The sequence below is a fragment of the Arvicola amphibius genome, chromosome 12 (assembly GCF_903992535.2).
Source record: "Arvicola amphibius chromosome 12, mArvAmp1.2, whole genome shotgun sequence".
Classification (NCBI taxonomy): domain Eukaryota; kingdom Metazoa; phylum Chordata; class Mammalia; order Rodentia; family Cricetidae; genus Arvicola; species Arvicola amphibius.
In genome coordinates this window covers 29,074,860-29,095,848 of record NC_052058.2, presented here as the reverse complement: position 1 = coordinate 29,095,848, position 20,989 = coordinate 29,074,860, and the positions used below count along the sequence as shown (strand labels likewise).

Genomic DNA, 20,989 nt, shown 5'->3' with positions numbered 1-20,989 from the left:
TTCTGTTTTCCAACCATATCCCTTACAAAAAGGAATATCTACATATAACTACAAATGTAAATATCTGTAACAAGCATGACAAAGAGAGCCCATCATACTTAGCCAGTAATATCCTATCTTATTCTGTTCACACCACATATTCTCTCTTCTGGGTGTCTCACTACCAGTCTTTTTTTGAACCTGCTTATAGTAATAGTTTATTTATGTTTTAATAAATAAAGCTTGCCTGAAGATCAGAGGGTAAAACTAAGCCACTAGAGGCCAGGCAGTGGTGGCACACGCCTTTAGTCCCAGCACTAAGGGGACTATAAGATGGAGGAGACAGAGGCTCAGGGCTCAGTCTGCAGTCTCCCAGTCTTGGCAGAGGTACGACTTCTCTAGTGGCTTGGCTGTTTTCCTTTTCTGATCTTCAGCTTGAACCCCAATATCTGCTCTGGGTCTTTATTATTCATACTGTACCTGCTCATTTTCCTTAACTCACATTTAAAATAAACCTATTTCCCTGAGTTATTTTGCTCAACAAATTTCATTGAGCATCTCTAGAGGTCTAATGTGTATTAGGCTCTTTCCCTCCCTTCCCTCGGAGCCTATCAAGTCCCACATTACCCACACAACCAGCGACTTGGTGGCGGTAAATTCTCATCTCCTCCCTGGCACTCTCAAGCACCAGAGGATAGGTGGTTTCATGTGCTTCTAAGTATAAAAAACGGGTGTTTTATATGCAACAGAAACACACAAACTCAAACCACTTCTTCCTCACGACACCTGCCTTCCTTGTTTTTTCTTACTTCTCTCAAAACTCCTTTTTCTCCTCCTTTACTAGGAACCTTTATTACAACTATACAAACTATTTTAGGGCTCTTTTTACTGTATTTGCTCTAGTACTGTCCCTTTCACATTTTCATTACAGCTTATGTTTTATAACTGTATGATGTTACCCACTTAAAACCCTTTGATGACTACTTACTTCCCCTAACACAAATTTCAAGGCCATAAATGTAGTAATTTGGGCCCAAACTATTCTTTGTTGGGCTTGGGGAGGTGGGGCGCTGTTGCTCTGTTTTAAAACAGCGTCTCATTCTGTAGCCCAGGCAAGGCTTGAACTCCAGGGTGGCCTCAAACTCTCAGTGCTCTGCCTGCTTTTGCCTCCCAAGTGCTGGGATGACGTGTGAGCTACAACACCCAGCCCCCACCTACTCTGTTATTTCTGCCATCTCTCCCCAGACATATCCAAAGAAGGATGAAGGTAATAGTTTCCTCCCATCTCCGCATGCTTAAAATTTAGTGAAACCTGCTAAAACTCTGCATTCATTATCCAATTTTATTTTCACAATTGTTTCGTGGATTTTTGTTTTACATAGAGAATAAAGGAATGGAAGTAAGTAACTAGTACGTGATTTCAAGTAAGGTAGTAGCAGACCTCAGATATGTCCCCAAAATCTTACCCTAGCACCAATATTCTAAACCCTTATATTCCCCAAACTCCAGAAACATGCCTCCACAGAAGAACTGCTTTGGTTTTAGGAATTTTTGGTTTTTGGTTTGGAATTTTTTTTTGTTTGTTTAGGAAAGTCCTTTTTAATCCCCAAAGTATTGTCCAGTTATCTACAATGCACATGTCACCTCCTAAGTATTTTTTCCAACTTACCAATAAAGGTCTGTACAACTAGCAAAATCTCTATTACTGCATTTATCTCATGTTAAGCTATAGTCTCTCCGTCCTTGTACTCTGGAACGTATTCACACAAAAGCATCCAAGGCATGTATATGAGAGTAAGAGTGGAGCCTACTCACACTGTTCCCCCAAGGTATCCAACATACTGCTTGATAAATAGATGTTCAACAATTATTCTAATAAAAAAAAGATGAATGCTTTTTAAAAATACTTGGAATAGCCAAAAGCAATATAAAATATGACAAATGTTATAGCCTAGACCCTTATATACTCCTCTAAGGCAAAAAAATTTCAAACTGTGTATGTTTTATTGGGCAATTTGTGAACTAAATTAGAAACAAAAACCAGTTTGGAGGAATTATCACTGTGTGAGAATCATTCCCTTTGCTGTTACAGTGGCTGCTGCACATTAAATGCTACTCAGCTGTCAGTCCCCACAAGCGGTCAATGTGCCTCTGCCTGCAGCTATGGCCAGGGCTACAAACACCAAGGACTGCACAGAGACACACTCATGTGCAAGCATTAGTACAAGCTATATCTCAAGCCTTGAAATCACCTAGAACTTGGTAATATTCTCTTTTTTAATCTTTATTTAATCTTTATTTAAGTGCATTTGTACACAAATAATACTTCTGGGTTTCATTCCTTAAAGAAATATCAAAACATAAATATTTCCTTTAAGTAGAGAAAACCTCATACCAGAATTTCATTGAGTTCTGTATGTGACAATTCACTGAGGTTGTGTGGGACTTATTCTTTTTGTTTTAATCATATAATTTTTTAATGAATTTCCAGCACAGAGTGTTACCCAGTTTAAGGTTACCTTTTCCTCACCCAAATCACCATGAATACTTATTTATATACTTACATAAAGACTTTCATATAACCTGAACACAAAACTGAATTATCTTTTTCTTTTTGTAGTTTTTTTCCTTTCTTTTTGAGATTATAATATAAACACAACATTTCTCCCTTTCCTTTCCTCCACCTAAAGTTTCTGATGTACCACTCCTTGTACTCTTTAAAATTTATGCCCTTTTTTTATTCATTGTTATTGCATGCATATACTGTATCTCACAAGGTATTTCTGAATACATATGTGATCACAATGAAAAACAGAACATATGCAGTATTATAAAAATACAAAAAAACCCATAAGTTTTATATACTGGAAATCAGCTACATTTTTTAAATGGTTATGCTTAATTATAACATCAAATACTGGCAGAAGAAAAGCATTTTGTTTAAGAGACCAGTTATCAGAAAGATTCTAAACAGCTAGGAAAAAATAATTTGAGAGTAATACCACCAGCAATGATCTGTTGCTCTACTTTTAAACAGGAAAAAAAAAAAACTAAATCACCTAATAAAATGACCATTAACTATGATTCTGAAAACGTATACTGAGATTGGAGAGATAAATGGCTCAGCAGTAAATGAGGCACTCACAGCTCTTCAGAGGACTCAAGTTCTACTCCAACACCCACATGGTGGCTCACAACCAGTTCCAGGAGCTCTGACTCCCTCTTCTGGCCTCCCCTCGCATTTAACACACACATCCCTGCAACAAAACAGCTATACACATAAAAAAATAATTAAAAATGTTTTTAAAAGTGTGTACACACACCTTGTCATTTTCTCTCTTTTTTGACAATCGACTATATCTGTTAATTGCAGCATCATGATCTGGAAAACAGAAATGAGCGTTAACAGTACAACTGTACTAGAGCTAGTACTAGAGCTAGTTAAGAATGCCCTTCCACGTGACCACTGTGTTCAAATTCCCCACAGCCTAGTCCCCCTTAAATTAGGTGACTATATATCAAACTGATAGAAAATATTAATTTCCAAAAAAACTATGATCTACTAAAAGTGCCTGCTCTTTTTCAAAGGGAAATGGAGAAGCAGTGGACCTGAGGGAGGGGAAATGACTGGGAGGAATAGAGAGAGGGGAGGATGAGGTCGAGATGTTTTATATAGGAGAAGAATAAATAAAAAGGAAAGAATATTTTTAATTCTAAATTGGAAAACTCTTTTTAAAAAAAAAATAGGAGAGCTCAGTGGTAGAGTGCTTGCCTAGCATGCACAAGGCCCTGGCTTCAAGACCCGACACAGAAAGAGAAGAGAATATGAGAGGAAAAGAAAGAGGAAGAAAGAAAACTGGACTATTTAGGAAATAAGTAAAAGAGAATATTTACAACCTCTTTAGGCATTATGAAAATAGCAAGTTATAATACTGATGTAATGGCCATTCAAATATTTTTTTATCAAAAAGTATATTCAAAGTATCTCCACTGATTTAAATAATGTTAGCCAGCTGGTGGTGGTATACACCTTTAATCCCAGCACTCTGGAGGCAGAGGCAGGCGGATCTCTGAGTTCGAGGCCAGCCTGGTCTACAAGAGCTAGTTCCAGAACGGGCTCCAAAGCTACAGTGAAACCCTGTCTTGAACCCACCCCCCCAAAAAAAAGGAAAGAAAAAAAATAATGCTATATTAAGCATTCTATATTAACTTTGACACCCTATACAATGACCCTAATGCTTTCAACGTAGACTACAATGGCAAACACTTCAGCAGCTATTCGTACACCAGAGACCACGAGGAAATATTAAATATTGACAGGAGCAAGATAGAGGAAGCTATCAAGAGAGCAAAATCTGGGCTGGAGAGATGGCTCAGTGGTTAAGAGCATTGCCTGCTCTTCCAAAGGTCCTGAGTTCAATTCCCAGCAACCACATGGTGGCTCACAACCATCTGTAATGAGGTCTGGAGCCCTCTTCTGGCCTGCAGACATGATAGATAGATAGATAGATAGATAGATAGATAGATAGATAGATAGATAGATAGATAGATAGATAGATAGATAGATAGATAGATAGATAGATAGATGAATGAATAAATAAATAAATAAATAAATAAATAAATAAATAAATAAATATTTTTTAAAAAGAGAGAGAGCAAATGCAGAAAGGCTCCCAGAAGTGGATGACATCACAGTGGAGGAGCTAGAGGTGGCTACAATAGGCTCAGGGGCCGAGGCTTCTCAGACTCTTGAGAGAGATATGGGAACATGAAGAGATTCCCACGGAATGGAAGCACTCAGTCAGAATTCCCATATACAAGAAGGACAAGCTGGACTGCTCTGATTACAGGGGCATGAGTTTGTTGTGCCATAGCAGCAAGATCTGCTCCATTATCCTGCAGAGGATCCAGGGCAGAACAGAGGAAATCCTAGCAGAGGCCCAGTGAAGATTCAGAGCTAACAGGAGCACAACTGACCAGATCTTCACTTTGAGTCAACTGGCAGAAAAATACAAAGAAGTTGGAAAAGACTTACATGTCTGTTACATCAACTTCAGGATGGCATTCGATAGCATTTGGAGGAGAAGACTTTGGGAAACAATGAGGTTCTACAGGTACCCAGAGAAAATCACAAGAATACTAGATAAATGCCTATAAAGATACCTTTGCATTAGGCAAAGTCTCTGGAGAACTAAGTGGTCAGTTTACCACAATCGTAGGAGTGCTGCAGGGTGCATCCTCTCTCCACTGCTCTTTAATATAATCCTGGAATTAATAGCATGAGCCCTGGAGGGTGAGGAGATAGGCGTGCACACAGGTGGTGTGTGAATCAATAACTTACATCTCACCAATGATACAGCACTACTTACTGAAAGTCCAGATGAGCTGCAGGCCATGGTTAACAGAGTGGTGAAAAGCTTGGTGTGAAAGCAAACACTGAGAAGACTGAGATTCAACACTTGGGAAGGGCACACAAGGGTTTTAACACTGCAATAAAGAACCAGAACCTCAAGCAGACAGTCAACTTTGTCTATCCTGCAGGAAGCTCAGTTCAAAGGAGGGAACTATTTCAGACTCAAGAGGTGAATAGGGTTAGCGAGGGCTGCATTCCAGGCACTAGGAAAGGTTTGTCAGCAAGAGACACATACGACAACAAAATTACAAGTGTATGAGACGCTTGTCTTGAGCTGCCTTCTTTACAACTCTGGAACCTGGACAATGAAACGCTCCTCACAGGGGCCAAATGTGTTTACGATGGCATGTCTCAGAAGAATTCACACAAAGAGATAGGCTGTACAACAATGACGTTAAAAGATATCTCCATCTATAGAAGGAAGTAAACTACAGGAAACAGCATCAGCGCTTGAGATACTTCAGCTATGTTATGAGAATGAATAATGGCAGATACCCGAAGATAGCACTGCTTGGAGGAGTGCCCAGGATAAGACGAAGAGGAAGGTCCAAAAAATGCTGGATAGACAACATAAAGGAAGACGTGGAACCTTGGGTATGACAATAACACAAGCATCTAGGACTGCCTAGGATAGGAACAACTAGACAACCATCATAAACGGGCTGCCCATGCATGCTTAAGCATTGCTGGGGCATAAATGATGATATTTCCCAATGAGCTGAGTTAGTTTTTAAAAATTATTACAAAAAGTCAGCCATGATGTATGTTGATAAATAGATGAATAAAAGAAATTAGTGTATAACATATTAGGGCTTACCATTACTAGCAATCTGAAATACCTCTTTTAGTGTCAGTATTTCTGAAAAAGTTCAAAAGTAATTTCAGTTTAGCAATACTTATGAAATGTTTTATTCTATTTATAAAGCACTTAGTACCGTTCAAGCCATAACTAAAACTCAACCAGTAATTTATATTGAAGGTGGAAAAGTTAATTTCAGTTAAGCCTACAAAGGATTCAAAATCATTAACAATACACCACCAGAAGATCTACTTACCACAAATACAAGACAAACAAGTATTAAAAGTCACTTTAAGTGCTAAGAAATGCAAATACTGGCAATACTAGAATCTATCATATTAATATGTTTTTATATATGATTAATAATTTCAAATACTAAGTGAAAAAGAAAAGATTGTGCCATTCAGTCTCCTGAGATTGTGAGTTATTCTTTCCACCTTGGACTTGACCATTCTTAAGGATCATTTCAGTTATTAGCTCCACTTCTTAAAGACACTTGTCTTTAAGTACCTAACCTATTTACTGCTGTGCTTGATTTTTCTTAACCTACTTTGAGTTTATAAATTATTAAAAAGAACCAGATCAATAAACACTCATTTGGTCACCTACCAACTTTAGAGACATTATCTACCAACTAGTAAGTCCACTAACTACTTCGGTTGCTGGATGTGCCTGTGCCCCTAGCTCCCCCAGCCCATATGAACCTCCACTCTTCAGCACCATCACCTTCCAGTATTCATTTTCCCTCACTGGACTCACAACTTCTTAGTCTCCTGGATATCAAATCCACTGTGTTCCCTCTGACACAAATGGACTGTGTCACCTAACTCCTTTAGAATCCACTGGCTTGTTTTTGTTCACAGACTTACATCCAACACCTTTACCATGCTTTAGTTCCATCTAACCTATTTCTACATTCATCTCTTGATTGCTTCAGCACATCCAGCACTGAATTTCTTATTATTCTCAAAATAAGTGATCTATTTCTACAACCTACATCTTTATGAATTCCATTCTCCCTAACAGAACAACTCCTTTCTCTTAACACAGTTTTCTTCATTCATGTCATTGATGAAGCCTTTTTGACCATTTCCTAATTTTGAGCACCTATTCCCTAATTATAAGACACGGACTAGTGCTAACCGATCTCCTTTTTGAGAAAAGAACATTATTATTTGTTAGGAACTAGTTAAATATCTATCAAGCAGTTCCATAAACGTTTAGTAACTGCTTTAAGTAAAAGTGGCATGTTGTGGTCAGAACTGGTTCAAATAATGTATAAAATGCATGGGGCTGGAGAGATGGCTCAGCGGTTAAGGGCATTGCCTGGTCTTCCAAAGGTCCTGAGTTCGATTCCCAGCAACCACATGGTGGCTCACAACCATCTGAAATGAGATCTGATGCCCTCTTCTGGCCTGCAGGCAGACACACAGACAGAATATTGTATACATAATAAATAAATAAATATTTTTTAAAAGATATAAAATGCACTCTACTAGCACTGATGAAAATGAACATAATGTTGACTTCCATACCTTTCAGATCTCTCTCTTTAAACTGGGAAATGGGGAACATCATGGCATCAGCAAGTTGAGTTGAAAGTACCGCATGACAAGAACTAAGCTAGTAAAGAAAAACCAAAGAGACCAAATAACTAACAAATGGCACAACTAATAAATGCCTACACACAGACATTTACCAATTATATAGAAATTTGAATCTGGTCTTTTAAAAGGCTGATATAATTTTACATATGAAAACAATAAAAAATTATGCGGTATAATATGAAATATATGGTAAAAAGGAAATTCGTGCCAGGAGGTAGTGGCACAGACCTTTAATTCCAGCACTTGAGAGACAGAGGCAGAAGGATCTCTGAGTTCAAGGCCAGCCTGGTCTACAAAGTGAGTTCCAGGACAGCCAAGGTTACAGAGAAGCCCTGTCTCAAACAAACAAAAAACAAAACAAAAAAATCCTTATTTTTCTATGTGTTTTCTTTTGTAAAACAGGGTCTCTCTACATAGCTGTACCAGTCCTGAAACTCACTATGTAGACCCGGCTGCCCTTGAACTCAGAGATCCATCTGCCTCTGCCTTCCACATGCTAGGATTAAAGGCACACTTCACCATGCCTAGCCTAAAATTTTTAGAAGAAAATTTAAGATCTTTTATTTGACAACACTACCTTCGATATATCAAAGCATAAGCACCAAAATAAAATATTAAAATGAACTCTATTAAAATGAAAAATGTACATCAGAAGATACTACCAATAAGTAAAGATAACAAACACAATGAGAAGATATTTGGCAGCCACGTCTCAGGAGAAACCTGAACCAAGGAAATGAACTCTTACAATTTAATGATAAAAAAAATAGCCCATTTAAAAATGGGCACAGGATCTGAACAGACACTTCCCCCAAAGACTAGAAATGATTGATAATGACATGAAAAAATGCTCAATATCATATTAGTTATCCAAACACTGTAAGTCAAAATGACAATGAGATACCACTTCACTACCACTACATGGTTCTCTTTCAAAACAGGGTTTCTCTATGTATCCCTGGCTGTCCTAGAACTCACTCTGTAGACCAGGCTGGCCTCAAATTCATAGAGATCTGCTTCTGCCTCCCAAGTTCTGGAATAAAAACAAAACAAAACAAAAAACCATGCACCACTATCAACCAACTCAAATATTATTTTTAAAACAAAAATTCTTGCTAGCAAGTATAAAGAAAAAATAGCACTCCCCTACACTGCTTATAGGGCACACATAAACAATCTGGTGATTCCTCAAAAAGTTAAACATAGGGCTGGAGAGATGGCTCAGAGGTTAAGAGCACTGACTGCTCTTCTGGAGGTCCTGAGTTCAATTCCCAGCAACCACATGGTGGCTCACAACCATCTATAATGAGATCTGGTGCCCTCTTCTGGCATGCAAGCATACAGGGAAGGAAGGTTGTATACATAATAAATAAATAAATCTTTTAAAAAAAAAGTTAAACATAAAATTATCATAAAACCAAGCAATCCCACTCCTGAGACTATACCAAAGAAGAACTGAAAGCTGGTGTCTAAAAGACCAAACTAGGGAGCTGGAGAGATGGCTCAGCAGTTACGAGCACTGGTTGTGCTTCCAGAGAACCCAGGTTCAATTTCCAGCACCCACACAGAAGCTCATAACTGTCTGCAACCCCAGTTCCAGAGTACCTGACACCTTCACATAGATATACATGCAGGCAAAACACCAATGCACACAAAAAATAAAAGATCAAACTAGTATATGAATGGTCATAACTAAACAGAACACCCATGAGTAGATAAACAAAATGTGGTAATATATATTTTTATAATAAAATTTATTCAAACCAAAAAGGGGGGGGGAATAAAGTACTGGCACAGATAAACTTATATTCAAAATGAAAGTAGACACATCTCAAAATCCACAAATTATATAGACTAATGTATATGAACTATCCAAACAGGCAAATATATAGAGACAGAAAGTAAAATGTAATCACTGCCAAGGACTTGGGGAAATTTGAGGGAAAGTGATAGATTAAAGGGAAAAGATTTCTTTTAGGATGATATTTTTGTTTGGTTTGGTTAGGTTTTTCAAGACAGGATTTCTCTTTTGCCTTGACTGTCCTAAAACTCACTCTGTAGACCAGACTGGCCTAGAACTCATAAATATCCGCCTGCTTCCATCTCCTGAATTCTGGGATTAAAGGCGTGTACCACCATCACCCAGCAATGAAAATGTTCTTGGTCTAGGTAACTATTATGGTTGTACAACACTGTGAATGGATTAACTATCATGAATTTTAATGTATTTTACTATAACTTAAAAAAAATAAAAAATATTCCATCTCCTATAAATATTTTGTTTTGTTTATTTGAAGTGCTGGAGGTCAGACCACAGTTCTCACGTATACTAACTAGGCAAGTATTCAGCCACTAAGCTACATCCCAAACCCAGTAGTGTTACTTATACTGATAGCCTCAGCTAATACTCTGCTATAATGAGTTATTAGGACATTAGAAAAACTGGGGCTAGGTGGTGGAGGACTTAGCAAGCTTGAGGCCCTGGCTGGATTCCAAGCATGTATGCACGCGAGAACAACCACACAATCACTCACAACTTTCACAGCAGGAGGAGAAAACAGTTATGGTTCTCCAAACGCATCTCACTACTTCCCTCTAACTCCTAGGTCTTCATGTTGTTTTATGATCTGTTACAATTAACAGTTTAAGAAATTAAGGACTAATTTTGGCTACTGGATTAATTTGGCTATGGATTAATGAGGATTGAACAGTACAGTGTTGCTCAGGGGCAAAAGAAAACCCACAAAGTGCCTAGCTACAGCAGACAGCTTCACTCCTCTCTGTCTACATCAGACAACAGTGAGAAAACTGGATGATCATGGACTAGGAATAGAAGACGCCTACATATAAGCTTTTTCTTGGGAAAAAGTTTTAATTAGGTAAGAAAATATTAATTTTATGAAAACAAACATCATGTGAAAATTGTGCCTTTTGATACTACTCTGTAACAAAACTTCTTATAGAATCATAACTATATTGGCTCCCCCATTAAAGGCTGTAAAGATGGCGCAGTGGTATTAATCACCTATGACCAAGCCTGATGACTGATATCTAATCCCAAGACTCAGATGGTAGCAGAGAGCCTACTCCTGCCAGTTGTTCTCTAACAGCCACATGTAAACTACGGTACCCTAGTACTCACACACAGAAATAAATAAAACGCAATCAAATGTTTATAGTTTTCAGTAAAATCTAAATAACTTGAGTAACTAATTATAAACCACCTACTCACACAGGATCAAAACTCACCTCATCTATAACCTTTGCAAACTGCTGCAGAGTAGAGCTCATGACCCCATCATCACCCCCCAAAGGGAAACGCTGAGAAGTAAGAAACACAGGTGAGATAAATTCATAAAAACTTTTATGAATAACACAACTTGTGCTTTCAAGTAATTTTAGAAACTTCTAAAATTTTGAACACATCCGAAAATACCCTTTTGATAAAATAATCTACATAATTAATAAACACTGTTTCAAATGTCTGTAAAGTAATCAACTACATGATATACGGGAATATACTCAATACTAGAAGTTCAAAAATTTGGCTTTAGCTCAGGTTGATCCAACAACTAACAGCATAACCTTGAACAAAGCTCAGTTTCTTTGTGAGTAAAAAGGAGAACTCTGAAAAGCCAGACAACCTTAGTTCTAACATTAAATCACTAACAAGAAGGACTTAGTAAAATTTCAATGGCATATTTTGTAAACTCAAGAAGTCCTAAAAGGCTATGGTAGTGAAAGCCTGGATTCCCAGCACTCAGAAGGCCAAAGCAGGAGGACCATAAGTTTGAGAATAGCCTGAACTGTATAGTGCGTCCCTTGCTCTAAAACTAACATAAAAGATTCCAGATAAAAAAGTTATAATATATGTGTGTGTGCATATATATAGTTATATATATGTGCATATAGTTATATATATAGTTTTACATATATATTGTTATATATAGTTACATGTGTTAAATCATGCTTTTAAACCTTAATATATGTACCTGTTTTTCATATTCTTTTAAAAGTTTCGACGTCAGGTGTGTTGCTGCACTTAATTCATTCTAAAAAAAAAAAAACAGGATTCAAATCAGCAGAAGATTAGAGTTAATAAAAATGTAGCTGATGATATCTAGGCCACCTTCATTTATTATCACTTTAAACTATATGCGTATTTTTTAACTTCTCAGCAATAGAAAATGAACTACCACTAAAAATGCTTCAAAAGAAAATATAAACCAGAAAAGAGGCACTGTCAAAGAATTCAGCAATATTACAGAAACGTAACATTTTTTTCTCTTCTTTCTTCAAGATGTGATCTCCGGGGAGGCAGAGGTAGGTGGATCTCTATGAGTTCAAGGCCAGTCTGGTCTACAGAGGGAGTTCCAGGACAAGTTCCAGAGCTACACAGAGAAGCCCTGTCTCAAAAAAAAAAAAAAAGGAAGGAAGGAAGGAAGGAAGGAAGGAAGGAAGGAAGGAAGGAAGGAAGGAAAGAAGAAACACAAACAAGATATGGACTCCTGTAGCCCATATTGGCCTCAAACTTGCTAGTAGCTGAGGATGACCTTGAATTCCAACCTGATCCTATTGCCTCTGCCTCCTGAGATCACAGACATGCACTACCATATCCACCTTCAGGTCTATGTGTTTTACCTGCTTTTTGTTTTGAGTGTTTCTGCTAGTGAAAACTAAACATTAAATATATTAAAAGCTAGAAGTAAACTGTACGTAATGTCAGCGAAATTTGTAGTTTCTATGAGAATAATTGATTAATCATCAGTCTAGAGAAATATGAGCATTTAATAACGTAAAAACAATGTGCTTAACATAGGACATAACAAAGCAACACAGCCAGATGAATGGTATTTTGATTAATTTTTTTCAGTCATGATATAATAAAATAATGCTTCATTTATCAACTGAACATCTGTGGTCAGGATGAAGCTTTGCAAAACCTATGGAGGGAGATACAACTATCACAGCAATAGACAGGAGAAGGAAAACAAAACAAAATTAATAGACTTAACTAATCCCAAATAAAGTACATTAATAGAAAATAGGCTGCTGTTAAAGCTTATAAATTATATGAACATAGCCTCAAGTTTTATGTCTATTCAACAAGAAAAATTAGTCATAGCCTTCTACTAACTAGACAGAGGCTAGCTACTTTCAAAGTCTTTAATCAAAAAAAAAAGGGGGGGACTCCTTAAAGTTAAAAGCATGATCAAGTGAAATACAACAATATGAGGTTTTCAGTTAATCCATGAGTGGATTCCAGTAAGAAAGCTCTCACGGCACCAGGCATTGCACGCCTGCCTCCCTACTAGGAAGGGTGCAAATCTTTTTTCAGAGAAAGGGAGGAAAGGTTTCCAGCATGTTGGCTGTCGACTCTCCCTGTATGTTAAACCCTTTATCGGTTTACTCAACATTTCTATCCTGAAAGATTTTTAACAAAGGGGGGAAAAAACAGCAGTAACGCTCATTGGTGAGCAGCTAACTCCTAACACAACACCCTGCTTTTCACACAGAGCTAGCCAGTGTTAAACAACTCACGTGTAGTTTTCCCATTTCACACCACTGTATTATACGTGTATATGGGAACTCCTTTTCCAGAAACTTTTCTTACCTGCTGGTTGTCTTGCTTTCTGAGTTGTTTTTAACTCAGGAAATATTGCTCATCTGCCAGAGGGGACAGAGGCGTCTTGTGGCATTTCCCATGTGGTGTCCTCCACGGCCACCCATTAACCCCAATTCCTATGCATCCTCTGTGGTCCCTCCTCATGTGCCCACCCTAGGGCTGGGAAGGGGGGCTCTTGTGTTAAAGTCAGGATTCTCAAATGACATTTTCATCAATTAAAGAAAAATAAACCCACCTCTCCCTTCAATACTGCCCAAACCCTTGCACCCTCCAGTCCTGCGCTGCTGCTAATGATAATACGATGGCTTACTGTGCTACTCGAGAACTATTGTTATGTAATTAGTGTATGCTCTCCTGTTTACAAGTGCCTGATTTTAAAAAGGAAAAAAGAAAAAGCTTAGCATATTTATCTAAGAAAGAAAGAAAGAAAGAAAGAAAGAAAGAAAGAAAGAAAGAAAGAAAGAAAGACAAAAAAGCAAGCAAGCTCTCACTATATTTGAGGAGATGGAATGGACCCTACAATCCTGCCACTTTTTTAATACTACAAATCTAACAAAATGTAAGTTCTGTAATATACTTAGTAGATTTCTCTTAGTTAGGGCTTCCACTGCTGTGAAGTGAAACCATGACCACAGCTCTTGTAAGGAAACATTTAACTGGGGCTGGTTTACAGTTTCAAAGGTTTAGTCCATTATTGTCATTGCCAGAAATATGGCAGGCAGCACGTAGGCAGACATGGTGCTGGAGAAGGAGCTGAAAGTTCTACATCTTGATCTGCAGACAGCAGAGGTAAATGCCATACTAGACCTAACTTGAACATGAGACCTCGAAGCCTACCCCACAGTGACACACTTCCTCCAACAAGGTCACGCCTCCCAATAGTGCCACTCCCTATGGGTCAACCATTCAAACACATGCACGTCTGGGGACCATTCCTATTCAAAGCACCACAGTATGCATTTGTCCTTTCAATAGATACTACTCTATGCCTAAGAACAGTGAGGTACGTAGCAGTTAAGTCATGTAGACACACTACCTCTGTCCTCATGTGACTAAGAGAGTCTCTTTTAACCAGTATGGTGTTAGCCTTTTAATTCTTTACCTGTGCATCATAAATCCGGTGCATAGCTTGATACAATTGGTTCATATAATTGGAAATAGCAGTAGCATCCTCTTCAAATACACCCAGTAAAGACCTTGTCTGTAAAAAAATAAAAAATAAATAAATTCAAGTTTACATAAATCAGTATATAAATCAGACAATAAAATGCTTTTTTTAAAGCAGTAAAATACTAGAACTTTAGTAATTCTGACTTGTAATCTATTTAAACACTTTTGATAGTAATGTCAAGAAGTCAAAAGATTTTTTTATTCTGCTTCATTTCATTAAAGTAGCTGTTTAAAGCTGGGCATGGTGGTGCACACCTATAATCCTAGCACTTAGAAGACAGAGGAGGAGCAGATCTCTGAGTTTGAGGCTAGCCTATTCTACAGAGAGAATTCTAGGACACCAGGACCACAAAGAAACACTGCCTCAAAAACAACAACAAAAGTAGCATAAGCAAGAAGAACAAAGGTGTGTTTTTTACAAATTAAAATTCCTGAAATTAAAGCTAAAGACATGATACATGATTTAAAAAAAAAAAAAAAAGGCAATGCATGGTAGCCAAATTAAAGGAAAAAAAAGTAGGGGACAATGAAGGGACAATGAAACCTTAAAATCTAAAGGATGATATTACCTCACCCCAATACACACATATAGTTGGTTGAAGATATGGCAAGCTGGCCTCAAACCCACGGTGTTCATTCTGCTTCAGCCTCTGAAGTGCTGAGACTACAGGCGTGAGCCACCACACCTGGACAGACTTTATATTTTTATTGACTAACTTCCTGTATTCAAAGAAAAAACTTAAGCAATTGGGTTTAGGGTGTAGCACAAGACCTCTGTGATATATGAAGTCTCATACTCTACTTCACCAAGACTTTTACACACATGCACTGCCACTGGCCAAATGTAACAGACTCCTCTTCCCTCTAGTGGTCCATTCTCTGTCTCTCAAGTGCTGTTTTAAAACATTAAAAAAGAAGAAAGTTAGGCATAAGTGGTATTAATCCTAGCACTTGGGAGGCAGAGGCAGGTGGATCTCTCAGTTGTAGGCCATCCTGGTCTACAGAATGAGTTCCAGGACATCTATGGCTACACAGAGAAGCCCTGTCTCAAAAAAACAAATAATAATAATAATAATTTAACAAGATTCACTGTGATTCCTATTTTCAAAACAACACAGACAAAACATGTTCTAATAGAGATTAAAATTTATCCCTTCAGATCTTTTGCCAGTATATAACTTTCAATAATACCCTTATGTTAAATAAATTAGATTTGAACTTTGAAAGCTTTATTATGAACCAAAACTTAAAAGAAAAAAAGTCAGAGGCGAGGCTGGAGAGATGGCTCAGTGGTTAAGAGCACCGCCTGCTCTGAGTTCAATTTCCAGCAACCACATGGTGGCTCACAACCATCTGTAATGAGATCTGGTGCCCTCTTCTGGACTGCAGGCAGAGCACTGAGAATAGTGTATACATAATAAATAAATAAATCTTTAAAAAAAAAAGTCAGAGGCCAGGCAATAGTGGCACACACCTTTAATCCCAGCACTCAGGAGGCAGAGGCAGGTGGCTCTTTATGAGTTTGAGGCCAGCCTAGGCTACAATTGGAGTTCCAAAATAACCAGGACTATTACACAGAGAAACCCTGTCTCAAAAAAACAAAACAAAAAAAAAAAAAGAAAGAAAGAAAAGAGTACATTAGGAGCTTTGAGAATTTTCATAGTCTTTATTATTCTTATTGGATTACTTTCTAGATAAACTGAGAAGGACATATATAAAAAAATTAATCTTAGCCCTATTTATAAAAGCAGAACTAGGAAAAACTCTGAAAGTACAACAGTGAGAGCTGGATAAGCTTCACCAGCTGTAGCCTCAACTAGTCTGGAGGCTGAGGCAGAGGGATCTCTCGAGCTAGCCTGAGCAACACAAGTTTTCTCTCAAAACAAAACAAAGGTCTTTTTAAAAGCCTCATGGCTTTTAAAAAAAAAAAAAGAAAGAGAACTTGTTGGGAAGAGAAAGGGAGAACAAGAGAGGTAAGGGAAAAATACAACAAAAATGGAAATGTCATAATAAGATTCATTGTTATGTGTAATTAATATATGCTAATAAAATATTTTAAGAGATGCCTGTTAAATCACTTAAGGAAATATGCAGGCTTGGAATTTTAAATTCTGAATACTATGAAGAGATTTAAGCTATAAAGGAGCCATGTAAAAGCTGGGTATGGTGGCAGGTGCACGTAATCCCAGTGTTGGGAAGGCATAAACGAGCCTTGGGGCTTGCTGCGAGTCAGCCTAGCCTACACGATCCCTTGAGAGACCAAGGTCTCTAAGGGAACGACACCTCAGGCCGTCATCTAACCTATACATGCATGCATACACAAGAGTAGCTGCATACACTTAATCACACACTGAAAGGGCTGGGAAGATGGCTCAGTAGATAGAGCACTTACCCTGCTACCTTGAAGACCAGAGTCCAGCTTCCCCAGAACCCATGTAAAAACTGTGCATGTGTGGAGATCATATGTGCTCTCAGCACTTATAAGACAGAGACAGGAAACCTGGGGCAAGCTGGAAAACTAGACTAGCTGAATTAGCAAACCCAGGGTTCAGAGAAAGACCCTGTCTTAGTAAATAAATGGTAAGCAATAAAAGAAGATAAATCAATTTGGGGCCTCCATGAACATGAGCACACACACAGAGATGTGTAAACACATATATACATACATGTACAACACATATACATACAAAAAATAAGTAAAAGCAAGATTAAAGATTTACCTTAGTGATACAGCATTTACCTAGCAAGTGCAAGGTCCTGGATCCAGTCTCCAGTTCCAAAAAAATCATTGTGTTCAATTAAAAAACAGGGGCTGGAGAAATGGCTCAGTGGTTAAGACACTGACTGCTCTTCTAGAGAATCTAGGTTCAATTTTCAACACCCACATGGTGGCTCACAACCAATCAGTAACTCCAGTTCCAAGGGATCCAAGACCCTCTGCTCACCTGTTGGGGCAACAAGCATGCAAGTGCTACACAAACACATGCAGCCAGAACACACATATTCATAAAAACAAATTTTAAATTAAAAATAACAACAACTGAAAGTACTTGTGGTTCAAGCTTGCAATCAGTAGTCAGAAGCGGGAGGAGGCCTGTTTGAGGCCAGCCTAGGCTACAGAATGGGCCTGATTCAAGTTATGAACTACACAGAAAGTTCAAGATTATTTCTACACTGAAAGTCACAGATAGGGCACTGTGCAACTCACTCTCTTTTAGTCTTTATGGGCTATAAAAAGGAAACTGGGTAAAAGAAGTTCAGTGTACTGAGTCTTAATTTTTAAAAAGCAAAAAGATAAAATTATTCTGACCAATACAACCACAAAATCGTTGCAAATCATCTAAAATAAATAGAGCTTAAGATTTTACACTGAGAAAGTCATTAAACAAAATGTAAACCAGCCGTGAGATAACCCAGAATGGGGGTGTCTCTTTCTCATAAGGCCTGATAAGAGCACATTACCTCTGAGCAGCTGGCCTATAAAGATAGCTTTTAGAATGAGAGAAGAATAAATCAATTCTACAATCAGAGCCAAATTTCAACCTGGAAATCAAAATTGGCACAAAACCCATGGAAAACAAGCTCTAGCCCTTTTCTTTTTTTTTGGGGGGGGAGGGGAGCACATTACACTATAAATGCACATGAAGTATGCATTTCTCAGCAAGTAATATTTAAGAAATCCACCAGCAACATTGTTTTATATATAAAACAATCTATAAAAGCCCTTACTATCTATATAAAGGCGGATATAAAATGGAAGTTGATGCAAGTCAGAGGCCCTAACACCTTTAAATTACAACTGATTTCATCCAGTACTGAAGAAGAAACCCAACAGTTCTATTTTTCCCAAACTGTCTTCAGCTAGAGCAACCACACCAGCATCATCCCCAACGCAGAAAGCAGGATTTCCATTCTGATGAGTTTATTCGGGCCAAGTCTGCAAGCCAAGGCTCAGCAGCGTAGGCGTCTTTCCGTCACCCGCGTGGTGCACAGCTCAAGTGACAGCCACCGCACAGCAGAGACTCGGACACCGCCACAGCGCGGGGAGCCAGGCGCGTCCGCCCCGCAGCCCCTTCCGAAGAAAACCAGCCGCTGCCGTCCCCTGCGCGCCAGGCCTCCTCCGACTACCAGGACTTAACTCGCCATCGCGATACAAACAGCACCGCCCATGAAAGGCAACGGAGACCCGGCGCGGATTCCAGCGCCAGGCCAGGCCCCACCGGAGACAGTGGCAGCCGCTCCGCCTCAGCCCGCGGCCGGCCGCGCGGGCCTCCAGCCCGGCCCCGGAGGATAGGGTGCGGTCCCGGCCGGCAGGTAGCGACCCCGAACGGCGGCGGCGCCCACTGGGCCGCGGGCCCCGGAGGCGCCAGGCCCCCGCTAGGCCGCGCGCTGCCCGCCGCCGCCGCTCGCGCCTCACCTGCGGACTGTCTTCCAGCGTCTCCTCAATGGGCAGCTTGTCGATCCCCGGCATCGTGGCGAAGGCTGGGCGGCGGCAGGACACTCGGCGGCCGCCCACGGCTCCGCGCGTGGCCCCGCCTGCAGCAGCTGACCCGGCCCGCCCTCTCGCCGGCGCCACCGCCCCAGCCGGGAGCTCAGAGGCCTCCGCGCGGGAAATCCCGCCCCTCCGGCCCGTCAATCCCGTCTCCCGTACGCCCATTGGCTCACCGCGACGCCCGTCAACGCTGCGGGGCTGACCGGGGAGATTCCATCCCCACCGCCCGCTCAGCCCGCAGTGGCCGCCCGCGAGCGTCCATCTCCTTCCCGGCTGTGAGAGTGTAGGGCACTGACTCTGTCGCGGTGAACCTGAGCCTAGCCTGAAGACCGCTTGAGGGGACTTGAGGCAGTTTCACATCTGCACCGTATTTCGTCAGCAGCCTTGGAAAAAATCCCTGCTTCTGGCCCATGCTCGAAGTCTTAACTCCTGCAAAGTAGTGCTAACTCACAAATCTCTAAAACCAGAAATTTTGTCATTAGCGGGGCTTACGGTTCATTTGTAGGTAGTAGACCCCCAAATCGTTTTTTTTCTGTACACCTGGCTGTCTATCCACATACTCAAACTAGTTTAAAACCCTTGCTTTTGTTGACAAATCACTAGTTCTTACCTGGCCTTGGAGTTTTGACGTGCTGAAATTATGATCACCGGAAAGGAAAACGTCTTTTATAATAAAAAATTAAAAGGATACAGTTGCTGGGGAACTCTGTCAGTAAAGTGTTTATCTCGCAAACTGATTGGCATTTTTGTTTCCCCAGAAGGTTTGGAAGAGACTTAAATAGCTTCCTGATGGCCCTTGACTGTAGGGTGAAGCTCACACGGTGGGGGGTTTGGCATGAAAGAGTTAGAACACTGTTCCTTTCACTGTTTCAGCCTTGCTGCACCCTCTCTCCAGCTTCACGCTGCTTTATTTCTCTGTAATGTTACACAAAGCTTATTAGTGTACAGAGAAAGTGACAAAATCACTAATATTTCCCGAAAAATCTACCCATTTAACCCCACCAGTTCCTTCCACTGTCATTCCAAAAGTATAGTTACTGAAAGAAGAGCATTAGCTTCCTGGTTCTCCAGCTACTTCTATGGAACCAAATCCAAATACTAGAGCAAATCCAAATATGGCAATGAGCATGAAGTTACATGTTTGAAATTAAAGCACCTAGATTTTTCCCATGAGCTCTTGAAAGATAAAAATTGTTTCAGAAGTTTTATGATAGACTTGTATTATAGTTTCACAGAATTTAGGGTTAATGATCCTTCTATGAGAACTCACCCCTTAGATTCTCCACCAACTAGTCACCCTCTTGAAGAGACCCTTAGTTTCGAAGAAAGGATGTTCAACGCCAATTCTTACATTGTATAAAAGGTTCCAAATTGTATTATGGGTATTTTATTCTTGGTACCTCTTTTTACTAAGCTAGCTCAAGCAGGATGCAACCAGCTGTAAGGAAACAAAACTTCCAAGCAGGGTCCAGGCCAGCCGGAACTATATAGTGAGACTGTGCCAGATAAAGAGAGAAGGACATGGGGGAAAAGGGAAGAAGAAGAGAAAGAAAACCTTCAAGGTAAGTGACCCTCTTGCTTAAACTGTAATGTGTAAAAGGAAAGAAAAAGAAAGACAAAGATAACTGATAATAATCAAGAAGGACACTCGGGAGGCAGAAGCAGGCGGATCTCTGTGAGTTCGAGACCAGCCTGGTCTACAAGAGCTAGTTCCAGGACAGGCTCTAAAGCTGTAGAGAAACCCTGTCTCGAAAAACCAAAAAAAAAAAAATAATAATAATCAAAAAGGACGATTGTCAAGGTCTGAGAAAGAAGAGTAATTAGGGAGTGTAGCAAGAGGAAATAACCAACCATGGTCAAGATGAAAAGAAAAAAAGTATTATATTGCTGGGCAGTGGTGGCG

The 20,989-nt window shown here is 39.6% G+C and overlaps 1 protein-coding gene across 1 annotated transcript in view; it reads right to left on the bottom strand.

The window, feature by feature from the left end:
• Appl1 (adaptor protein, phosphotyrosine interacting with PH domain and leucine zipper 1) overlaps positions 1-19,144 on the bottom strand; it is a 40,532-nt gene extending 21,388 nt beyond the window's left edge. The window contains 7 exon segments of the mRNA XM_038349839.1: positions 3,303-3,361; positions 6,210-6,251; positions 7,727-7,814; positions 11,048-11,119; positions 11,791-11,850; positions 14,527-14,625; positions 19,012-19,144. Coding sequence (XP_038205767.1) covers positions 3,303-3,361; positions 6,210-6,251; positions 7,727-7,814; positions 11,048-11,119; positions 11,791-11,850; positions 14,527-14,625; positions 19,012-19,065 — 474 coding nt within the window. The 5' untranslated portion in view covers positions 19,066-19,144.
• Between the last annotated feature and the right edge of the window lie 1,845 nt (positions 19,145-20,989).